General features: G+C 51.2%; 1 protein-coding gene across 4 annotated transcripts; it reads left to right on the top strand.

The window, feature by feature from the left end:
- The first annotated feature begins 1,467 nt into the window (after positions 1–1,467).
- CDAN1 (codanin 1) lies at positions 1,468–14,285 on the top strand. 4 transcript variants are annotated; one of them, XM_061157454.1, is made up of 28 exons: positions 1,468–1,575; positions 1,811–2,301; positions 2,512–2,715; positions 2,908–3,077; positions 3,209–3,322; positions 3,405–3,483; positions 3,899–4,019; positions 4,203–4,312; positions 4,762–4,851; positions 5,769–5,844; positions 6,368–6,573; positions 6,870–6,990; positions 7,118–7,264; positions 7,377–7,543; positions 7,939–8,026; positions 8,273–8,362; positions 8,551–8,605; positions 8,817–8,950; positions 9,038–9,141; positions 9,419–9,577; positions 9,919–9,982; positions 10,154–10,232; positions 10,419–10,567; positions 11,713–11,820; positions 11,949–12,012; positions 12,172–12,353; positions 12,610–12,717; positions 13,484–14,285. In XM_061157454.1, the coding sequence occupies exons 1-28, from the start codon at positions 1,486–1,488 to the stop codon at positions 13,607–13,609; spliced, it is 3,696 nt and encodes a 1,231-aa protein (XP_061013437.1). In that variant the 5' UTR covers positions 1,468–1,485; the 3' UTR covers positions 13,610–14,285. The 4 variants fall into 4 exon arrangements, 2 of the variants coding, with proteins under 2 accessions (XP_061013437.1, XP_061013438.1); XR_009695130.1 differs by lacking the exons at positions 12,172–12,353; positions 12,610–12,717; positions 13,484–14,285 and having other exon boundaries at positions 10,419–10,520; positions 11,949–11,980; XR_009695131.1 differs by lacking the exons at positions 11,949–12,012; positions 12,172–12,353; positions 12,610–12,717; positions 13,484–14,285 and having other exon boundaries at positions 9,919–9,986.
- The last annotated feature ends 2,797 nt before the right edge of the window (positions 14,286–17,082 follow it).

Genomic DNA, 17,082 nt, shown 5'->3' on the forward strand with positions numbered 1-17,082 from the left:
TATAGGCCATCTGTACATAAAAGTGTAATTATTTATTTAATTTTCCCATTTGTATCATATTAAAGCTTTGTACAGTGTTTTAAGTTCTGTTTTAAAATTATTTTGTATTTTATTTTTATAATCTAGTAATAAAATATTCATTCCGCATGCAAACTCTAGTTCTGTTTGTGTGATGGTTTGGATTTCAGAGGTGGGAAATATTTTTCTAATTTAATAGTTATTGAATGCACCGGAGGTCACAGGATCAACAGGGAGCAGAAAGTGTTCTATAAATGCAGTAGCACATCCAGAAGTGACCTAGAAAAAGAAGCACTGGAATAGAAACTAGGTATTCACTTTCCCCTGCAGACAACAACCAGGGTTCAGGGATGTGAGGAGAGGGTTCCCCATGTAATAAAATTGAAAGTGTTAAAAGCTCTCTTTCAACCCATCATTGTATCGCTGGTTGGAGGTATTTTTCCCTTCTCTGCAGGAAACGTCCCCGTATCACTGGAGTGATTTCTGCTTTCCAGCATCCCCTCTTTTTCACTGTCCTTTGAACCAAGGGAACTCTCAGGAGGCTTTCACGCGAGCACTGCTTCACCCTTCCTGGTTTGGTTTGGCCTGAATGTTAGTGCCATTTGTTTTTCTCAGCCGGTTTCCCTTTCTTGAGTTCTCAGTGAAGCAGCAACATCCAAACAGATGATTCTCGTATTTTTTGAAATAAGAAAAATTAAGAAATAACAAGCTGCCAGAAACTAATCATGTGTATGCCTATTAACTGCTAAACTGCAAAGTAGCTGAACTATTAACCTCGTGTAACGTATAAGGGATAATAAAGACGGCGAATCTGTGTGCAGGGTGGCCTGGGGCACTTTTAAGGGTTGTGGGCTGAGGATCCCAAAAAGCCCGTCCGACTTAAAGTCTTAAATGATCGATCAGTTGTTGGTGAGTGCTGGAAAACGAGTGGGCAGGGGACTCAAAACTCAGCTTTTGAAAAGACAAAGTCAAAATGAAGTTAAGCAAACTTTATCTTAATTTCTTTAGGGTAGTGATGATTGAATCTAGAAAACTTGAAAGAAAAGAATGTGCTTATCGTAGAAGATGTAGGCATCTTCTCCGGAGAATAGTTCACCTTTACGGTCCGGCCGCTCTCCCGGACCCTTGGTCTTCCCCGCCGCGTTCCCGAGTCCCGGCAGGTCACCTCGGGCCAGGGCAGCCGGGGCCCGGCTTCACCGACAGCAGTACGCTGCACCTGGCGGACCACCGGGCCTCTTGTCAGGAGCCACGGACCCAGCCACGGCCTTGAGCCAAGGCCCAAGTCCAGCCTCAGCGCGGGGAAGCCCCGCCGTCGGCGGCGGCCCGGCTCCCGCCCCCGGTTCCGCCCCTGGCCCTGCCCCTCCGCCCCGCGGCCCAACGGTCGCCCCGCGGCGCCGGCCCCGCCCTTCCCAGGGCGCCCGTGGCGCGCCGGCGCCTGCGCAGTCGCCTCAGAGCGCCCTGACCGGGATGGCGGCCGTTTTGGAGTCGCTGCTGCGAGAGGAGCTGTCGGTCGCAGCCGCTGTGCGGTGGATCGCGCGCAGCGCCCAGAGTTCGGAGGTAACAGCGCCGACACGCCCCCCAGCCTGGCCTGAAGCTGCTTCCCGCGGGAGATGCCGCTCTTCCCGTCCCATTCCTCTAGAGTGCCTGGCTGTCAGCCGGGGCCGAGTGCGCTCCAACTAGGGGCCGCTGCCCCGGCCGCCCGCCACCCTCAGCGCGCCCTGCGGCCCCGGCTGCTCGCGGCCCCGGGCTGGCTGCTAACTGACTGACTCGCCCCTCGCCACTTCTCCCTCAGGATGACCCCGGGGAGGCGGCCGCGCTGAGCTCACTTCGGCCACTGCGGAAGGAATTCGTGCCATTCCTGCTGAACTTCCTGAGGGAACAGAGCAGCCGCGTCCTCCCACAGGGCCCCCCAACCCCCGCCAAGGCCCCGGGCTCCTCGACAGCCTTGCCAGGGAGATCCGGGGGCCCGCCGCGGGGCGGCCGCGGAGCGCGCAACCAGCTCTTCCCTCCGATCGAGGCTCCGAGCGCCACCGCCGCTGACGCCCCTTCGGCCCGCCGTGGGGGCAGGAGGCGGGGCCCGGGGCCGGCCCGCGAACGAGGAGGCCGCGGCCCCGGGGGCCTGGAGGAGGGGGTCAGCGGGGAGTGCCTGCCCTGGGCCGGGGGCCGAAGGCCCAGAAGCTCTGGCAGCCCCAGCAGCCCCAGCCTCGCTCGCTCTGATCCGCCAAACCTCAGCAACCTGGAGGAGTTCCCTCCCGTGGGCTCCGTTCCCCCCGGCTCTGCAGGGTGAGAATCAGCCCTCTTCTGAAAGATGGCTCTGCTAGGGGAGTTAAAAAATTATGACTGGGTGCTCTGAAGTAGAGCGTGGTAATTACAAGAAAGTTGGGGGTGAAATATCTACGTGGTGAGGGGCATTTTGCAAGGGGTGCTAGATATGGTGGAGGGAGAGACGCTTGAAGATGGGAATTAGGAAAACCTATGGCTACTTTTCAACAGGACCAAGCCTTCCCGCAGGATCAACCCAACTCCAGTGAGTGAAGAGCGATCACTTTCCAAGCCCAAGACTTGCTTCACCTCACCCCCAATCAGCTGTGTTCCCAGTTCCCAACCCTCAGTCTTAGACACTAGCTCTTGGGGCCATGGGCTTCCTTCAGGGTGCAGAAGTCTACAAGAGGAGCGGGAGATGCTCAGGAAGGAGCGGTATGGCCTTGCTGTTCCTGGGGATGACAGCTTCCTCTGTGGGGGATTTGCAGGGCTTTTCCCTGTTTTTAATTTGTCTCCTGGGAACCCTGGGTCTGTTTCCTGGGCTGTGGACATGTCTCTAAGGAACCTGAGTGTGGCTGGGGAGGGGAAGCCATGCTGACTGCTCATGACATTTCTCTTTCCCGGTAGCTCTAAGCAGCTGCAGCAGTCACCTACTCCTGCCTGTCCCACCCTAGAATCAGGGTCTCCTCACCCCAGCCGGACAGGACACCTCACAGCTGAACCCGCTGACCCTGCCAGAGTATCTTCCCGCCAGCGTCTGGAGCTGGTTGCCCTTGTCTACTCTTCATGCATTGCAGGTGAGTGAGAACAAAGAGCCCTGGAATGAAGACACGTGTAGAACCACAGGGTAAAAGAATTGATAAGGTGTGTAGAACTGAGCCTTTGTTTTGACTGGCCTTCAATACCCTGGAATTTCCTTCTTAACCAGAGAACCTGGTACCAAACCTCTTCTTGGAGCTTTTCTTCGTCCTTCAGCTCCTTACTGCCCGGAGGATGGTGGCTGCCAAACACAGTGACCTTGAACCAACTCCAGGAGCTGTAGGTTGGTGAACAAGCCTCTTTTTGAAAAATCATGTCTGGAAATGAAATTGTTTTTAACCAACAGCTTGGTACTGTCCTTCTAGATTCCCTGGAAAGCCCTCTGTTCCAGAGTGTCCATGATTGTGTCTTCTTTGCAGTGCAGGTTTTGGAACATCAATTTCAGTAAGTTTCCCCAGCTGAAGCGTTTGAACCTTATTTGCATTATTCACTTGATTCTCTGGCTACTTCGGGAACATGCTTGTGCTTGACACAGAGGTCGTGACCCTAGACCTTCTCCTACGTGTGACCTTCAGTTTCGTGTCAAAGCTATGAATTTAGCCCTTGAAAGAATCAAACTGCCCCCAGTGGTCTTGGTAGCTGACCTTTGGGTTTATTTACTGTTTCTGCTTTGCTCGTTAGCTGCTCCATAGGGTCTCATTTCCTTTCCCTTTGCCTTTATCATCTTTAATCCTTGGCCCTTGACTTTTCTTTATGTACCTGCTCTGTGCTCCAGGTAACACACTGGGTGGTTTGCAGATGCCAGCTGCCTGTTTGCAGTCTGCCCCATTCTCAGTCATGTGTGCTCTCATCCCTGTAGCGTTCTTTCCCACCTGGACAAAGGGACATTGAAGCTGTTGACTGAGAACGAGCGGTTACTGTGTTTCTCACCGGCTCTGCAAGGCCGCCTCCGAGCTGCCTATGAGGGCAGTGTTGCCAAGGTAGTGACCCCATCTTAGACATCTTCTAGCCTGGACCTGGCCCTTCCCAGTCTCATAATTCAGGTGGCCCAGCTCACACCACTGTAGTGTCATGTGGCCTAAAACTCTGGACTAGAATATGGGGATGAAGTTTTCTGAGCACAAACTCTGCTTTCAGTCCCTAATGTTACTGCCATGTTTTAGGTCTCTCTGGCGATGCCACCTTCTGCTCAAGCTGTCTCCTTTCAGCCAGAAACTGACAATCGCGCTAACTTCTCCAGTGACCGAGCCTTTCATACTTTCAAAAAACAGAGGTGATAAGAAAAGGGGGACTTTGAGGGAGGGGATGAAGCAGCATTTTCTCTGGGATAGGCAGTCCATGTTGTTTTCATAGAAACTAGGGGTTTGGCATCAACGGTTCTAGTTTAGCACCACCAGGCCCTTCCTAGCAAACATCTTAAGAGCCACTTAGCCTCATTCTGTTTCATGCCATGGATTTGCATCTCTTGACAGTAGCAGCTTTCTCGCAGGTGTAATGACTTTGGTCACAGGGTTCTCAGATGAGTGCCAGATCAGCCTTAACTGCCCACAGAAGTATGTGAAGCATGTGGTGTACTGCTCCCAGGTCTGTGGGATTATCACATAGAGAACCTTGGAGAGGATAAGGAATGGAGCTGTGAATGGTCCTGTCCTCAGTTCTGAGCCTGAGAATGAGTTAGGCCAACTGTGCTTCAGTTGATCAGACATCTTATGTGCCCGCCAGGGATGTGTTTTACGAGGTACTTCGAGAGTGGGAAGACCGCCATGAGGAGCCTGGCTGGGATTTTGAGAAGGGCTTGGGCAGCAGGATCAGGTACGTGCTCATACACTGGTCACTTTCTCTTGCTTCCAGCAGTGAGCGACTTAGTGGTGTTTGGGTGACTGATTAAAGAAAGGCTTCTCTCCCTACCCCAAACTCCTTCTAGCACAAAGCTGTTTTCTGTCTTCCTTAATCTCTTAGTTACTGCCACCTCTGCCTCTCCTCAAAAGGGATTTGTTTCTCCAACATCATCTATTCAGAAATCATTTATACTTGCTCTGTGATTGCAAATGATTGATAAAGCGGAACACTGTTATTCCAGGTTGCATGAGTTTTGGCCTGTCACAGGCTTAGACCCTTCCCAACCTCTATTTTCTCCATCGTCTAATCTGACAGTACAGATAACTTTGCGTAGCTGGATAACTGGGATACAGAAAGAATATGCTCTTGTCCGGTGATCTCCCTCCACGTTGGTCATGAAGCTCACTGGCAGTCAGTGTAGACTGAAGATGAGAAGGGTGGTCTTATTTCATGTTTGGCTAAATGTAAGGTTAAGGGCTCCCCTGGTGGCTCAGATGGTAAAGAACCTGCCTGCAATGCAGGAGACCCAGATTCTGTCTCGGGGTCGGGAAGATCCCCTGGAGAAGGAAATGGCAACCCATTCCAGTATTCTTGCCTGGGAAATCCCAATGGACAGAGAAGCCTGGCAGGCTACAGCTCATGGGGTCGCAAAGAGTCGGACATGACTGAGTGACTGACAGTTTCAGTAAGTGTATCTCTAGCCTTGAGGGATCTTGGTGCTAAGGAAAGTATCCCTTACCTCTTCCCATATCCTTGTGCCAGCCAGCTCTGGCAGAAGGCTGCTCAAGCCCCTGGTAGAGGGCTGAAAGTCTCAAGGATTGGCTTGTTCTCCCAGATCTTTCTCCTCTTCCTCCTCCCATCACACTCCATCCCTGCCTCTTATTCCTCAGAGCCATGATGGGTCAACTGTCTGCGGCCTGCAGCCACAGCCATTTTGTTCGACTTTTCCAAAAACAACTTCTCCAGGTAATTGCTCCAGCAGGAGATCTGTATCCAGTGGACAGTATGTATTATAGGTGCCAAGGAATGGCTGGCACTTTGGGATAGGCCAGGAGAACAGGCAGGTCCTTGGCTGAAGAGTGAACAAGAGTTCTGCTCTGGGTGGTGGTTGAAACTTGGGAGCCAGAGTGCTCTCACGCCCTACACCTCCTGCCTCCATGGGCCCCTCACACACCGGCTCTCCCGGCCCTCTTTCAGTCCCTCACTGTTTTCTTGCCCTTGCTTTGTGGTGTGGTAGAACGAGCACAGACAGGGTTAGGTCTGGTTTCAAATCCTAGCTCTCGTGACCCTATGCAGGTGTTGAATCTTAAAATTTCAGTTTCTTCACCTGTAAAAAGAATATAACACAGACCTAAAAAAATATATCTATGGCACACAATATAGGGTGGGCATCCCATATTGTTCAGTGCTTCCTCCTCATTTTCTTCAGCCCTTCTTTCCAGAAAAACTCACTGGTTTATCGATTTCTCTCCTCCTCCCCCTGCCCCAGATGTGTCAGAGTCCTGGTGGTGCTGGGGGCACTGTCTTGGGTGAGGCTCCGGATGTGTTAAATATGCTTGGAGCTGACAAGCTGGGGCGGCTGCGGCGCCTACAGGAACGGCTTGTGGCCCCTCAGAGCAGTGGGGGCCCCTGCCCACCCCCTACCTTCCCAGGCTGTCAGGGCTTCTTCAGGGACTTCATCTTGAGTGCCAGCAGGTAAAGGCCCCCTGTCTTGCCGAGAGTGGGGGCAGAGGCCCGAAGAGGTTTGTGTTCCCAGAAGGGCAAGTTTGCTCTCCTTGGCCTGGAATGTCAGCGGGTGGGACTGGGGGATGCCCGGGCTCCTAACACACACTTCCTCCTTCCATTTCCCTTCTCACTCTCTCACCTACGAAGGTAACCTCATTGTTCCTTGACCTCCTGTGTCTGTCCTGCTGAGCCTTTCTGTCTGGAGCACCACCTCTATTATCCTTCCTGCACCTCCTCCAGTACCTTTTTCCCCCTTCCCTTCATAGCTTCCAGTTTAATCAGCATCTCATGGATAGTCTGAGTTTGAAGATCCGAGAACTCAACAGCCTTGCCCTTCCTCAGCCTGAGCCTAGTGATGAGGACGGGGAGTCAGACGTGGACTGGCAGGTTAGAAAGCGGAGGAAGGGAGGCTCTGCTCTAGAGGGAAAAAGGTATTTTCAAGAAGTCTGTAACAGGTGTGGTTTTGTTCTAGAAGCCTAATGCTTAGGACCTTTTACTTCTTGATGCCCTGCAGGGTGAACGGAGGCAGTTTGCTATGGTGCTGCTCAGCCTAAGGCTTCTGGCCAAATTCTTGGGCTTTGTCGCTTTCCTGCCATACCGGGGACCTGAACCACCCCCGACCCGTGAGCTCCAGGACTCCATTCTGTCCCTGAGGAGCCAGGTGAATGGGGGCGCTGGTAAGGAGGGAGCTGGGAGAAGCTGCCCGGCAATGGCGTTAGAAGGCTTTCCCCAGCCCCTGGGGTCCAGCCTCTGACTGACCCTGGCCCTCTCAGGTGCCCCCAGTCCTGGATGTGCGAGCTCTGCTGCAGCAGGGGCTGCGGACGCGCCGCGCGGTCCTCACGGTGCCCTGGCTGGTGGAGTTCCTCTCTCTGGCTGACCACATCGTCCCCATGCTGGACTACTACCGCAGCGTCTTCACTCTCCTGCTGCACCTGCATCGGTGAGTCAGCAGAGGGCAAGCCTCAAGAGAAGGGCGCAGGGAGAATGTCGCTGAGGCTGCTGCTTTTTGAAGAGGGCCAAGCAGCTTGTGCTTCCCGTGTGCTTCCATAGCTGTAGCTGACCCTCAGGGGAGAGGCCAGGCCTTGATCCACAAGGAAAGACAGTGGGCAGTTATTTGCACCTTGATTGGCCCTTTTCTGTTCCTACTGTGGCCCAGCTAAGAGTGAGTACGGATCTGGGAGAGGTGATGAGACCTGGCTGCCTACACAACAGAAGTCCCTTTTAGGTCTCCTTTTGAGAATCACCTTCCCAGTGATAGCTTTTTTTTTTTTTTTTAAACTCCATTCCATTTCTTTCATTGCATAGATTCCACTCACGCCCTCATTCACCTTTTAGGAGCTTGGTCTTGTCAAAGGAAAGTGAAGGGGAGATGTGTTTCCTGAACAAGCTGTTGCTGCTTGCTGTCCTAGGCTGGCTTTTCCAGGTTGGTGAAATGAGGGTCCAGGTTGGGGAAAGGGGACGTGACTCCTGTGGCTGGAGAAGGGGAAAGGGAAAGTGTAGGACTCTGACAAAGAGCGGGGCCAGAAGCTAAAGGCTCAGAGGAGGAAGGATGGGGGTTGCCATAGAGGAAGGTGGCTTTGAACCTGGTCGTCTAAACCCTGGGACCACGAGGTCGGAGGTGTGATGAATCCCTAAAGTGCTGGCTGGCACTGCCCTAATCTCTTGCCAGATTCCCACAGTCCCTGAGGACCTATTCTTTCTGGAAGAGGGTCAGTTGGATGTATTTGAGGTGGACACAGTAGCTTCAGAGCATGGCTTGGTAAGTGTTGGGGTCCAGCCAGAGCCATGGGGACCACAAGAGTAAAGGAGGTAGCCTGCCTGCCGGCAGGCCCAGAAAAACAAACCAGAATAGAGGCTGAAGTCTCACGTAATTCTCTAACCTGACCGCCCCATTTCTGGGAGGAAGGGAAGCTTGCCTTCCCCAAACTGACCTGTTCTCTCCCCCAGGACAGCATGCCTGTGGTGGACCAGCACCTGCTCTACACTTGCTGCCCCTATATTGGTGAGGATACTCTTCCCCGAGGGTCCTCGGTCCTCGGCCTGCCCCTTCATGAGTACCCAAAAGGCACCCCGTGGGCCCAGCACCATCGTATTTTGTCCTGTGCTTAGGCGCTCCCTGATGCCTCATTCTGTCTATTCCACAAATGCTTAGTCTGGATGCTTGGGAGGGTGGGACAGTTCTGGAACTAAGCACTTGGGCTTCTCTGATGCAGGAGAGCTCCGCAAACTGCTCGCTTCATGGGTGTCGGGCAGCAGTGGACGGAGTGGGGGCTTCGTCAGGAAAATCACCCCCACCACCACCACGGGCCTGGGAGCCCAGCCTCCCCAGACCACACAGGGGCTGCAGGTAAGGGGCAGGGTGGAAGCAGGGGCCACCCCATGGGTCAGGGAAAGAAAGGGAGCCCTCCCCTGCACTGCTCCCTCCTCCCCACAGGCACAGCTGGCTCAAGCCTTTTTCCACAACCAGCCGCCCTCCCTGCGCAGGACCGTGGAGTTTGTGGCAGAGAGAATTGGCTCTAACTGTGTCAAGCATATCAAGTGAGTCTGAGTTGAGGGGGTTGGGAATGAAGGTGTTGCAGGTCCCAGGCTCACTTCCTTATCATTTTCCCCCTTTTAACACCTTGTTACCAAACTGAGGAAAGTCAGCTGAGGGGTGGGGACATCAGGTAATAGAGGACAAGGGCCCAGTGGGATGGGGGAGACTGAAATGGCTAACATTCTTTCAAGTTAGTTCTGACCTGGTTTGCTTGAATTTGCAGCCCCTTTCCAATTCAGCCTTTCCAACCACCTCAAAATCTTGCTGTTCCTGCTACAGGGCCACGCTGGTGGCAGAGCTGGTGCGCCAGGCAGAGTCGCTTCTTCAAGAGCAGCTGGTGACGCAGGGACAAGAAGGGGGCGATCCAGCCCAGCTGTTGGAGATCTTGTGTTCCCAGTTGTGCCCTCACGGGGCCGAGGCATTGACCCAGGGGCGGGAGTAAGAGACCAGCCTGTTTGGATCCTCTTATCTCCACTCTTCTCTTAGCCTTTACTTTCCTGTCCTTTTTTTCTTATATTCATCGTTTATTCCATATCCTCTTCCCACCCTGCTTTTGTCATTCTATTTTTGCCTGCTCTGTAGGCTCTTATCTTGGTTTTCAGAGGTTTAAGGACCCAAGTTTAGAGTCGAATTGAAAGGGCATGTGGTTGGGTGTCCAATCTCCTGGCATCTGGGCTGGGCCCAGAGGGCTGAGCATGCCCTCCCCTGTGGCAGGGGATTGGTGCACTCAGGGACCCAGCTGATGTCTCCAGACATCACTGACCTCTGTCTCCTTTCAGGTTCTGCCAAAAGAAGAGCCCAGGTGCTGTGAGGGCACTGCTTCCTGAGGAGACCCCGGCAGCCGTACGTACGAAGTGGTCCTGGGGTTAGTGGGCTGGGGGTGGTAGGAGAGGAGTGCTGTGGGGTTGTATGTGTGTGAACATGCACATGAGGTGGTAGGCGGGTCAGGCCTGGACTTGGGCATTCGTCACTGTCCTAACTTGCCCCTGACTCAAAACTACTTCTGTGTCCCAGGTTCTGAGCAGTGCAGAGAACATTGCTGTGGGCCTTGCAACAGAGAAAGCCTGTGCATGGTTGTCAGCCAACATCACAGGTAAGGTCCAGGGAAGGGGAGTGACTGACCAAGTTTTTCAAAAGTGGACTGGCAGGAAGTTGGAGGCCACTCTGGGGGAGACAGGACTCAGGGCCAGTTGGCAACAGGGAAGGGCAGGGGTTGGCGTGGTGAGACTACGCAGGGCTGTTTTGGTGACCCCTTCTCTGTCCTCCCTCTTACTTGCAGCACTGATCAGAAGGGAGGTGAAAGCGGCCGTGAGTCGCACGCTTCGAGCCCAGGGTCCTGAGCCAGCTGCCCGGGGGGAGCGGAGGGGCTGCTCCCGTGCCTGTGAGCACCATGCTCCCCTCCCCTCCCACCTCATCTCCGAGATAAAAGTACACAGCTCCCTACTCCCTTCGGCTCCCCTCCTCCTGCTCCCTGCTCTCTTCCTGGTTGCCCTTCTTTCTTCCTCAGCTCCAGTATTTGTGTAGCAGCTTTCTGTGTTGTCCAACTAGTTTCCATTTTGTTACTGAATGGAGTTAGGTAGGGCCAAACTGAATTGAATGGTTTTAGTAATTGCTCTTCTCTGACTTTTGCACTTGAATCACCCAAAAGGGTGAAAGGGAAGAAGGTAAATGTGAAAATTGTTGACTGAGTACATGGTACATAGATGATACCAGGAGTGGAGTAGGGAATGGCTATCTAGTGCAGTAGGGAAGTTCTAAGGAACAGTCATCCCAGTATTGGGACAGTATTTCAGAAACACTCTCCTATGTGGGAGATGATGCTTGTTTGGTTACAGGCAATAAGAATAATTTATCAGTGCTCTTAATTTGATAAAAAGGATTTATATGGTCTAGAACAGGAATCTGAACAATTCGCGGGCCAAATCCAACCTGCTGCTTGTTTTTGTAATAAAATTTTATTGGAACACAGCCACGTTCCGTCATTTACAAATTGTCTGGGGCTGTTTTCATTCTCAGGAGCAGAACTGGAGTGGTTGGGGCAGGGACCTAAACTAGTAACTGGCCCAGATCTGCAGTAGTAGTGTTGTAATAAAGATTTAAACTAGGGATGAAAAAGGACTGACTCAAGTTCGAGAGTATCTAAGACGGAGAAGGAAACTCTCAGCAGCCATTAGCTACTGGTTTTCAATACACAGATGATTTCTGTCCTGAGGCCTCGACTCTCCTGAGAAAATGAACGGAGAATCATGAGGGACAGAAAATACTACATGTACGTGATAGGACATAAATGCTTTCAGAACTGCTTGGTACGACATCTTGAGCTCTCGGCAGCACACTGTCCCTTGGCTTACCCGATCCATCTGTTCCCCCTGTTGTCCACTTGGCCGCTTCTCCCAGCTGTGCTGTCCTGCCTTGCCCTGCCCAAGTCCCAAGGGCACCTTGGCCCATTACTTCACCTTTCCTTTCTGCCTGTCTCCACTGGCTGATCCCCACCCCAAGTCACATTCTCTGTGGCCTCCTTGGCCCTGGCCTGGCTTGAAGCCTTACTCTGCGGCCACCCTTCCTCTCTCCAGGATGTGCTCTCCCTGGCTGTGGGGCCCCGGGACCCTGAGGAGGGAGTTGCCCCCGAGTATCTGGAGCAGCTGCTGGGCCAACTGGGCCAGATGCTGCGGTGCCGCCAGGTGAGACATGGCATGATGCTCTTCTTTCCTATCCTTGTCCAGTGCCTGGTAATCAGAGCTGCACTGGCCCAGGACTGCTGCTTGAATTACGGTGCTAATGTCTGGGGTCTCCTGTTTTTCCCCCACAGTTCCTGTGCCCACCGGCTGAGCAGCATCTGGCAAAGTGCTCTGTGGAGTTAGCGTCCCTCCTTGGTATGGCTCCTTTTTATCACATCCCTCTGTTGCCAGATCCCCCAGTTCTCTGGGTTGGGTACAAGCAAGATTAGAAAACAGTTTTCTGCTCTTCTTCCTCCCAGGGACACATGACCTTGCCTCCACTTCTTAAAGCTTGGCTTTTCTCTCTCCCCACAGTTGCAGATCAAATTCCCATCCTGGGGCCTCCAGCACAGCACCAGCTGGAGAGGGGACAGGCTCGGAGGCTCCTGCTCATGCTGCTCTCCCTGTGGAAGGATGACTTTCAGGTGCCAGTTCCACTGCAGCTACTGCTGAGGCCAAGAAACGTGGGGCTTCTGGCAGACACCCGGCCGAGGGAGGTGAGCCAGAGAAGGTGGATGGGGGCTGGCGGACAGGCTTCTTAGAAGCCTCTGCAGTCATCTTTTACACCCTCTGCCCCAAATGTTATTAGCTGGTTTAGTCCCCTTTTCTGGGGCTGTACTTATTTTCTCCTGTACACTCAGAGAGACTCCTCAGTCTCATCTCCCCTTCTCCCTCAGCAGCTCTGTCCTCTGTATCAGGGTCACTGTGCGATCCTCTTAGCCCCCCTGACCTCTCTCTCCATATGTATTGCAGTGGGACCTGCTGCTCTTCTTGCTCCGGGAGCTGGTAGAGAAAGGTCTGATGAGACGGATGGAGATAGAGGCTTGCCTAGGCAGCCTCCATGAGACCCAGTGGCCAGGGGTAAGGAGTCTTCATATTCTATTTGGAGAGAGAATAGGTGTCATGTCCCTTTTATCCTGAAAGGGGGGCAGGTGATAGGGCCTGGCATCCTGAGGATCTTCCAAAGCTCAGCGAATATTGTCAGATGTCTTGAGGACCACCCTGAAATTAAATGACTTCTCTGGGGCACCTCCTTCTAAGTAGCTGTTATATGAAGGACTGTGTCCATGGAGAAAGGGAAGATGGCATAGTGAGAAAGCATGGCATACCTCTGGCAAAACCCTCTGATGGTGGGGTTGTTTCTGGCCACACTGCTTGTCTTGCAGGGTCAGGGATTGAACCCAGGCCCTGGCAGTGAAACTGCAGGGTCCTAACCACTGGATTGCTAGGGAATTCCCAACTGTGGGTGTTTATAATCAGGATAACCTGGACTTTTAAGCTTAGTCAGTCCTTAATGTGATTTAGGGCAAAGTAGTTTCTTCATCCATAAGATGGGAATAACTTAGACCTTATGGGGTTTTTCAAGATGAAATAATGTGCATATGAAGTACTTACTAGTGGTTCTGAGCCTTCCAATAGAGGCTCACCCTGTTGGACCTGAGCGTCCTAGAGTACTAACGGGACAAGTCCATTTCCATGTAGAAGGCCGTTGGGAAAAAATAAAATACCTGTGTTGTCTACTCACTGCTTAGCTAGGGCTTCATATTTGGGACTGATTTTTAGTAAAAAGGGTGAACAATTTAGAATTATGTGTCTGCTTTTTCAGTCACCTTTCTGCTTATTCCAGGATTTCTCTGAAGAATTAGCAACACTGTTCAACCTGTTTTTAGCTGAGCCCCATGTGCCAGAACCCCAGCTAAGAGCTTGTGAACTGGTACAGCCAAACCGGGGGACTGTGCTGGCCCAGAGCTAGGGCTGGAAAGGGTCCCTACTTTAGGCATCTCACCGGAGCGCTGGAACCCAGCCTGACTGTGCCTCAGGAGGCCCCAGAGCCACCCCAAGTGCCCACTGTGACCCGTGCTGCTGTGAAGTAGCTCCGTCTGTCATCAGGCTTCCTGCTCACATATGAAGGAAGTGTGTGGCTGCCTGGCATCCCACGGACGGCAGGCTCACCATCCCAAGTCCGAGAGGAAGAAGGAGGGGTCCCTGGATTCAGGATTATGGTGGAAAAACCTAGAGACTCCAGTCCCGGAGAAGAAGAGTTGGCTTTACTACTTGGATACTAAGTGAAATGACCTGTGGGGACTTGTTGACACAAGATTCGAGCCCCACTTGCTGCTACCCCAGTATCTCTTAAAGCTTTGTGGTTTGGAAAATCATGACAAAGGCAACTGACTTCTACTTAACTTGTGAGTAAAGTTAAACATGAATCTTGGGAGTCTACATTTTCTTACCACCAGGAGCTGGACTGCCATCTCCTTAAAAATGTACAACAGATGTGGGGCTCGCCCGATAGAAACCTGCCTTTTACCTTGCACCCTGCCTGCCTTCAGTCCCGTGCAGGTAGTAACTTTTGACTCTAGCTCCATCCAGGGGCCAAGCGCGGGCAGAACACTAGAGCTTTTTAAAATAAACTGTTTTCTTTACAAGGGCTCTTGTCTAGTTTTTTTCACCTTTTTCGTCCCTACAGAAGACTGCAAAGTCTCAGGTGGGCTTGGAGGTGGGTATTGACAGGATAGAGCTGTCCTAGTGGCTTGGCCACTCAGCAGAGACTAAATGTTCCCATATGTGAGACCTGAAAGTCAGAGAGCCTGGGGCCCTTATTAGCTCACTGCCAACAGTACTGACTTCTGTGCAACTCCCTTTAAAGGTTTAGGATGTGTGAAATTTCTACTCACCAGCCCTTGGGATGCTTGTTTTTTTTTGGGGGGGGGGGCAGGAGTTGGGGATGTTTGAGTTGACTCAGAACGGAAGCATTCTACATGTCTATAAATGGTGCACTGATTCTAAGAAAGCACTACTTTGATAATGTGCATTAAACTCATTCCTGTAAAATCCATGGTTTTTCTACTTTGGCAGTGTGTACAGAGAGATTCAGTCTCTGCCAGGGAAAGAAGGGTACTCAGTGAACCCTCTTGAAGTGACACAAAATCTGTCTGTGCATGTGTGTGTATTTCTTAGAGGAAAAGTTCTCAGCTGTCAAAGAGGTCTCCAACCCAAGGAAGGGTAGGTAAGAGGCTCTGGGCCTAAAGAGGTCTGCTGTGTGCCATTATAGTAGGTCCTGTCAGCACAGAAGGGTGAAAATGGGAACGTCTCCCATACCTCTCCAGTCACACTTCTGCCTAGTCAGGCTGTGACCTGCCCTTCCCCTCAGCTCATCTGAGTCAATAAGTTTTTGCATCTGAACCTTTTTTCTTCATCTGTACTTTGAATCTAACATACATTTCCTATAGGAAATTCTGAAAGTTCTGAATACTTGGGAACCAAAAAAGTTTTAAGAAATGTCTTATCTTTCTGCACCCATCAGGTATGGCTCTGGAAGCACTGCTCCAGAAGCTGAGTCCCAAGGTGAGCAGCGACTTCAGACACTCGGCTCCATGTGAGGTGAGATAGACAAGCAAGCAGGGGGGAAAGCCTGGAGCCCTGGAAGATGCTGAGTTAAAGGCTACTCAGATAAATAGCAACAGGCCCAATTCAGGAAATAATGCTGGTCTGTGTGAACCTTAAAGGCTTACTTTATGCAGGCAATAAGAAAGGAATGAGAGACAGGCAGCTAATGAACTAGTGAACTCTTAGTATTTACATTCTTTTCCATATGCCTGCTTTCTACTACTTATCTAAAACAGTGGTTTTCAAAGTGTGGTCTCCAGACCAGCAGCCTCACAATCACCTGGGACTTCCTAGAAATACAAATATGTGGGCCCCTCCAGGCCTCTAAATCAGAAACTTGAGTGGGGGCCAGCCTGGGATGTCAAGTCCTTTCTGTGATTCTAATGCACAATAAAGTCCTTAGAACCAAATATCTTGACACCAGCGTCAGCTAATGTTCTTTGATTTGCTGACTCACATGCCTGGCTTGTGGCTTCTCTAGTTCAGGGGATATGGTCTCCCTGGGGCTGCCCACATGTTCAGATTCCCATTGCTGGCTCTGCCTCAGAAGCCCCAGAGGTACATACCTGCAAAGAGCTTCCTTCCAGGGCTCTGTGATTACCGCTGGGTGTGCCAATGACTCTTCTGGAATCGTCCCTCTTGTTCATACTTGGGCTACAGCTGGCAGTAGCTGGGCAACTAATCTGGTTGCTCTTTATATGCAAAGCAGTGCTGAGCTCATAGGAAACAGTATATATGTGTAAACTGTATAGCTTGAAACCGGGCCATGAACAGTTACTGCCATCATAATCCAGGCTGAATACTGAGCTCAAATGACACATTTAGGCTATCCCAGGGTAGTCTTCACTGAATAAACGTACACACTGGACTTTTAATTTGCAAGTGTTCTGAACTTTTCAATCAGTGGTCTTAATCATATGAAAAGAGATGGGAGTACATAAATAGGGTGTTAAATATATCAAGTGTTACCAAAATATTAACCAGAAAAATAAGTTTAAAAGCAATTTAAAAAAAAACCTTCAATAATATATAAATAACTTAATCTGAGGTAAGAGGGAGGAAAAATCCTGCAAATACTTTCAGAAATATAAATCTCTGCTGGACTATGCAGAAATTTACCTTTTTACCACATCTTCTCAACCCCTATATGGTCATCCTCTTCTACCAAAGATTCTGGGCACCAGAACTGAAGCCAAGAATCTCGCCCACCCCTAGCACTTTCAAGTAACCATACAGAATAAAAGCTCAAGTTCAGTCAGAAAACTGAACCCAGTCTCCATCCAACCCTAGAACAGAAGGGGCTACAGCAGTGTGTGGAATGCTCAAGAGCCTGAAGGCTGGAAACAAGCCTTCGAGTGAGGTAAGGAATGGAACTGAGCTTCCTCCTAACAAATAACTTAACCTCCTCTAGGAAGTCCATTATCATCCCTCCTGTCTTCAAAAGACAGTTTTTCATCTCTGAAATGAGAGATGCCCAAGCCCCATCCCCAGTCTTCCTCAAGGATCTGGGGCCCCACCCTTACCCTAAATCTATCCAGACAGCCTCTACAGTGGTTTTCTCATTCTACTGAGCTCTGGAGCAATGGCTCCATAACACAGCACCGGTCAGTACTCCTAACTGGGGCCAAGACCCAAATGAACGTCCTCTCCTTCGAGGGAAAGGAAGTGAGTGGGGGCAAGGCAAAAATTAATAATAAAGCAATTTGTAAAGATTCAAGGAGGAGAAACAATTCTACATCATTGTTCTTGTTTGTGTAGATGTTTTTTAAACCATTTTCTGTTTTGGTATTTCCTAACACTCCATCCCACACATGGAGCTGAATGCTGGAGGCAGAT

Source organism: Dama dama, chromosome 12, assembly GCF_033118175.1.
Source record: "Dama dama isolate Ldn47 chromosome 12, ASM3311817v1, whole genome shotgun sequence".
Lineage (NCBI taxonomy): Eukaryota > Metazoa > Chordata > Mammalia > Artiodactyla > Cervidae > Dama > Dama dama.

What these genes read in the sequence shown, in the direction of transcription:
- CDAN1 (XM_061157454.1), top strand. Translation starts at nt 1,486, where the DNA reads ATGGCGGCCGTTTTGGAGTCGCTGCTGCGAGAGGAGCTGTCGGTCGCA. An exon ending in GGCTTGGGCAGCAGGATCAG is followed by an intron (nt 4,852 to 5,768) that starts GTACGTGCTCAT and finishes CTTATTCCTCAG; the next exon opens with AGCCATGATGGGTCAACTGT. An exon ending in GGAGTTAGCGTCCCTCCTTG is followed by an intron (nt 12,013 to 12,171) that starts GTATGGCTCCTT and finishes CTCTCCCCACAG; the next exon opens with TTGCAGATCAAATTCCCATC.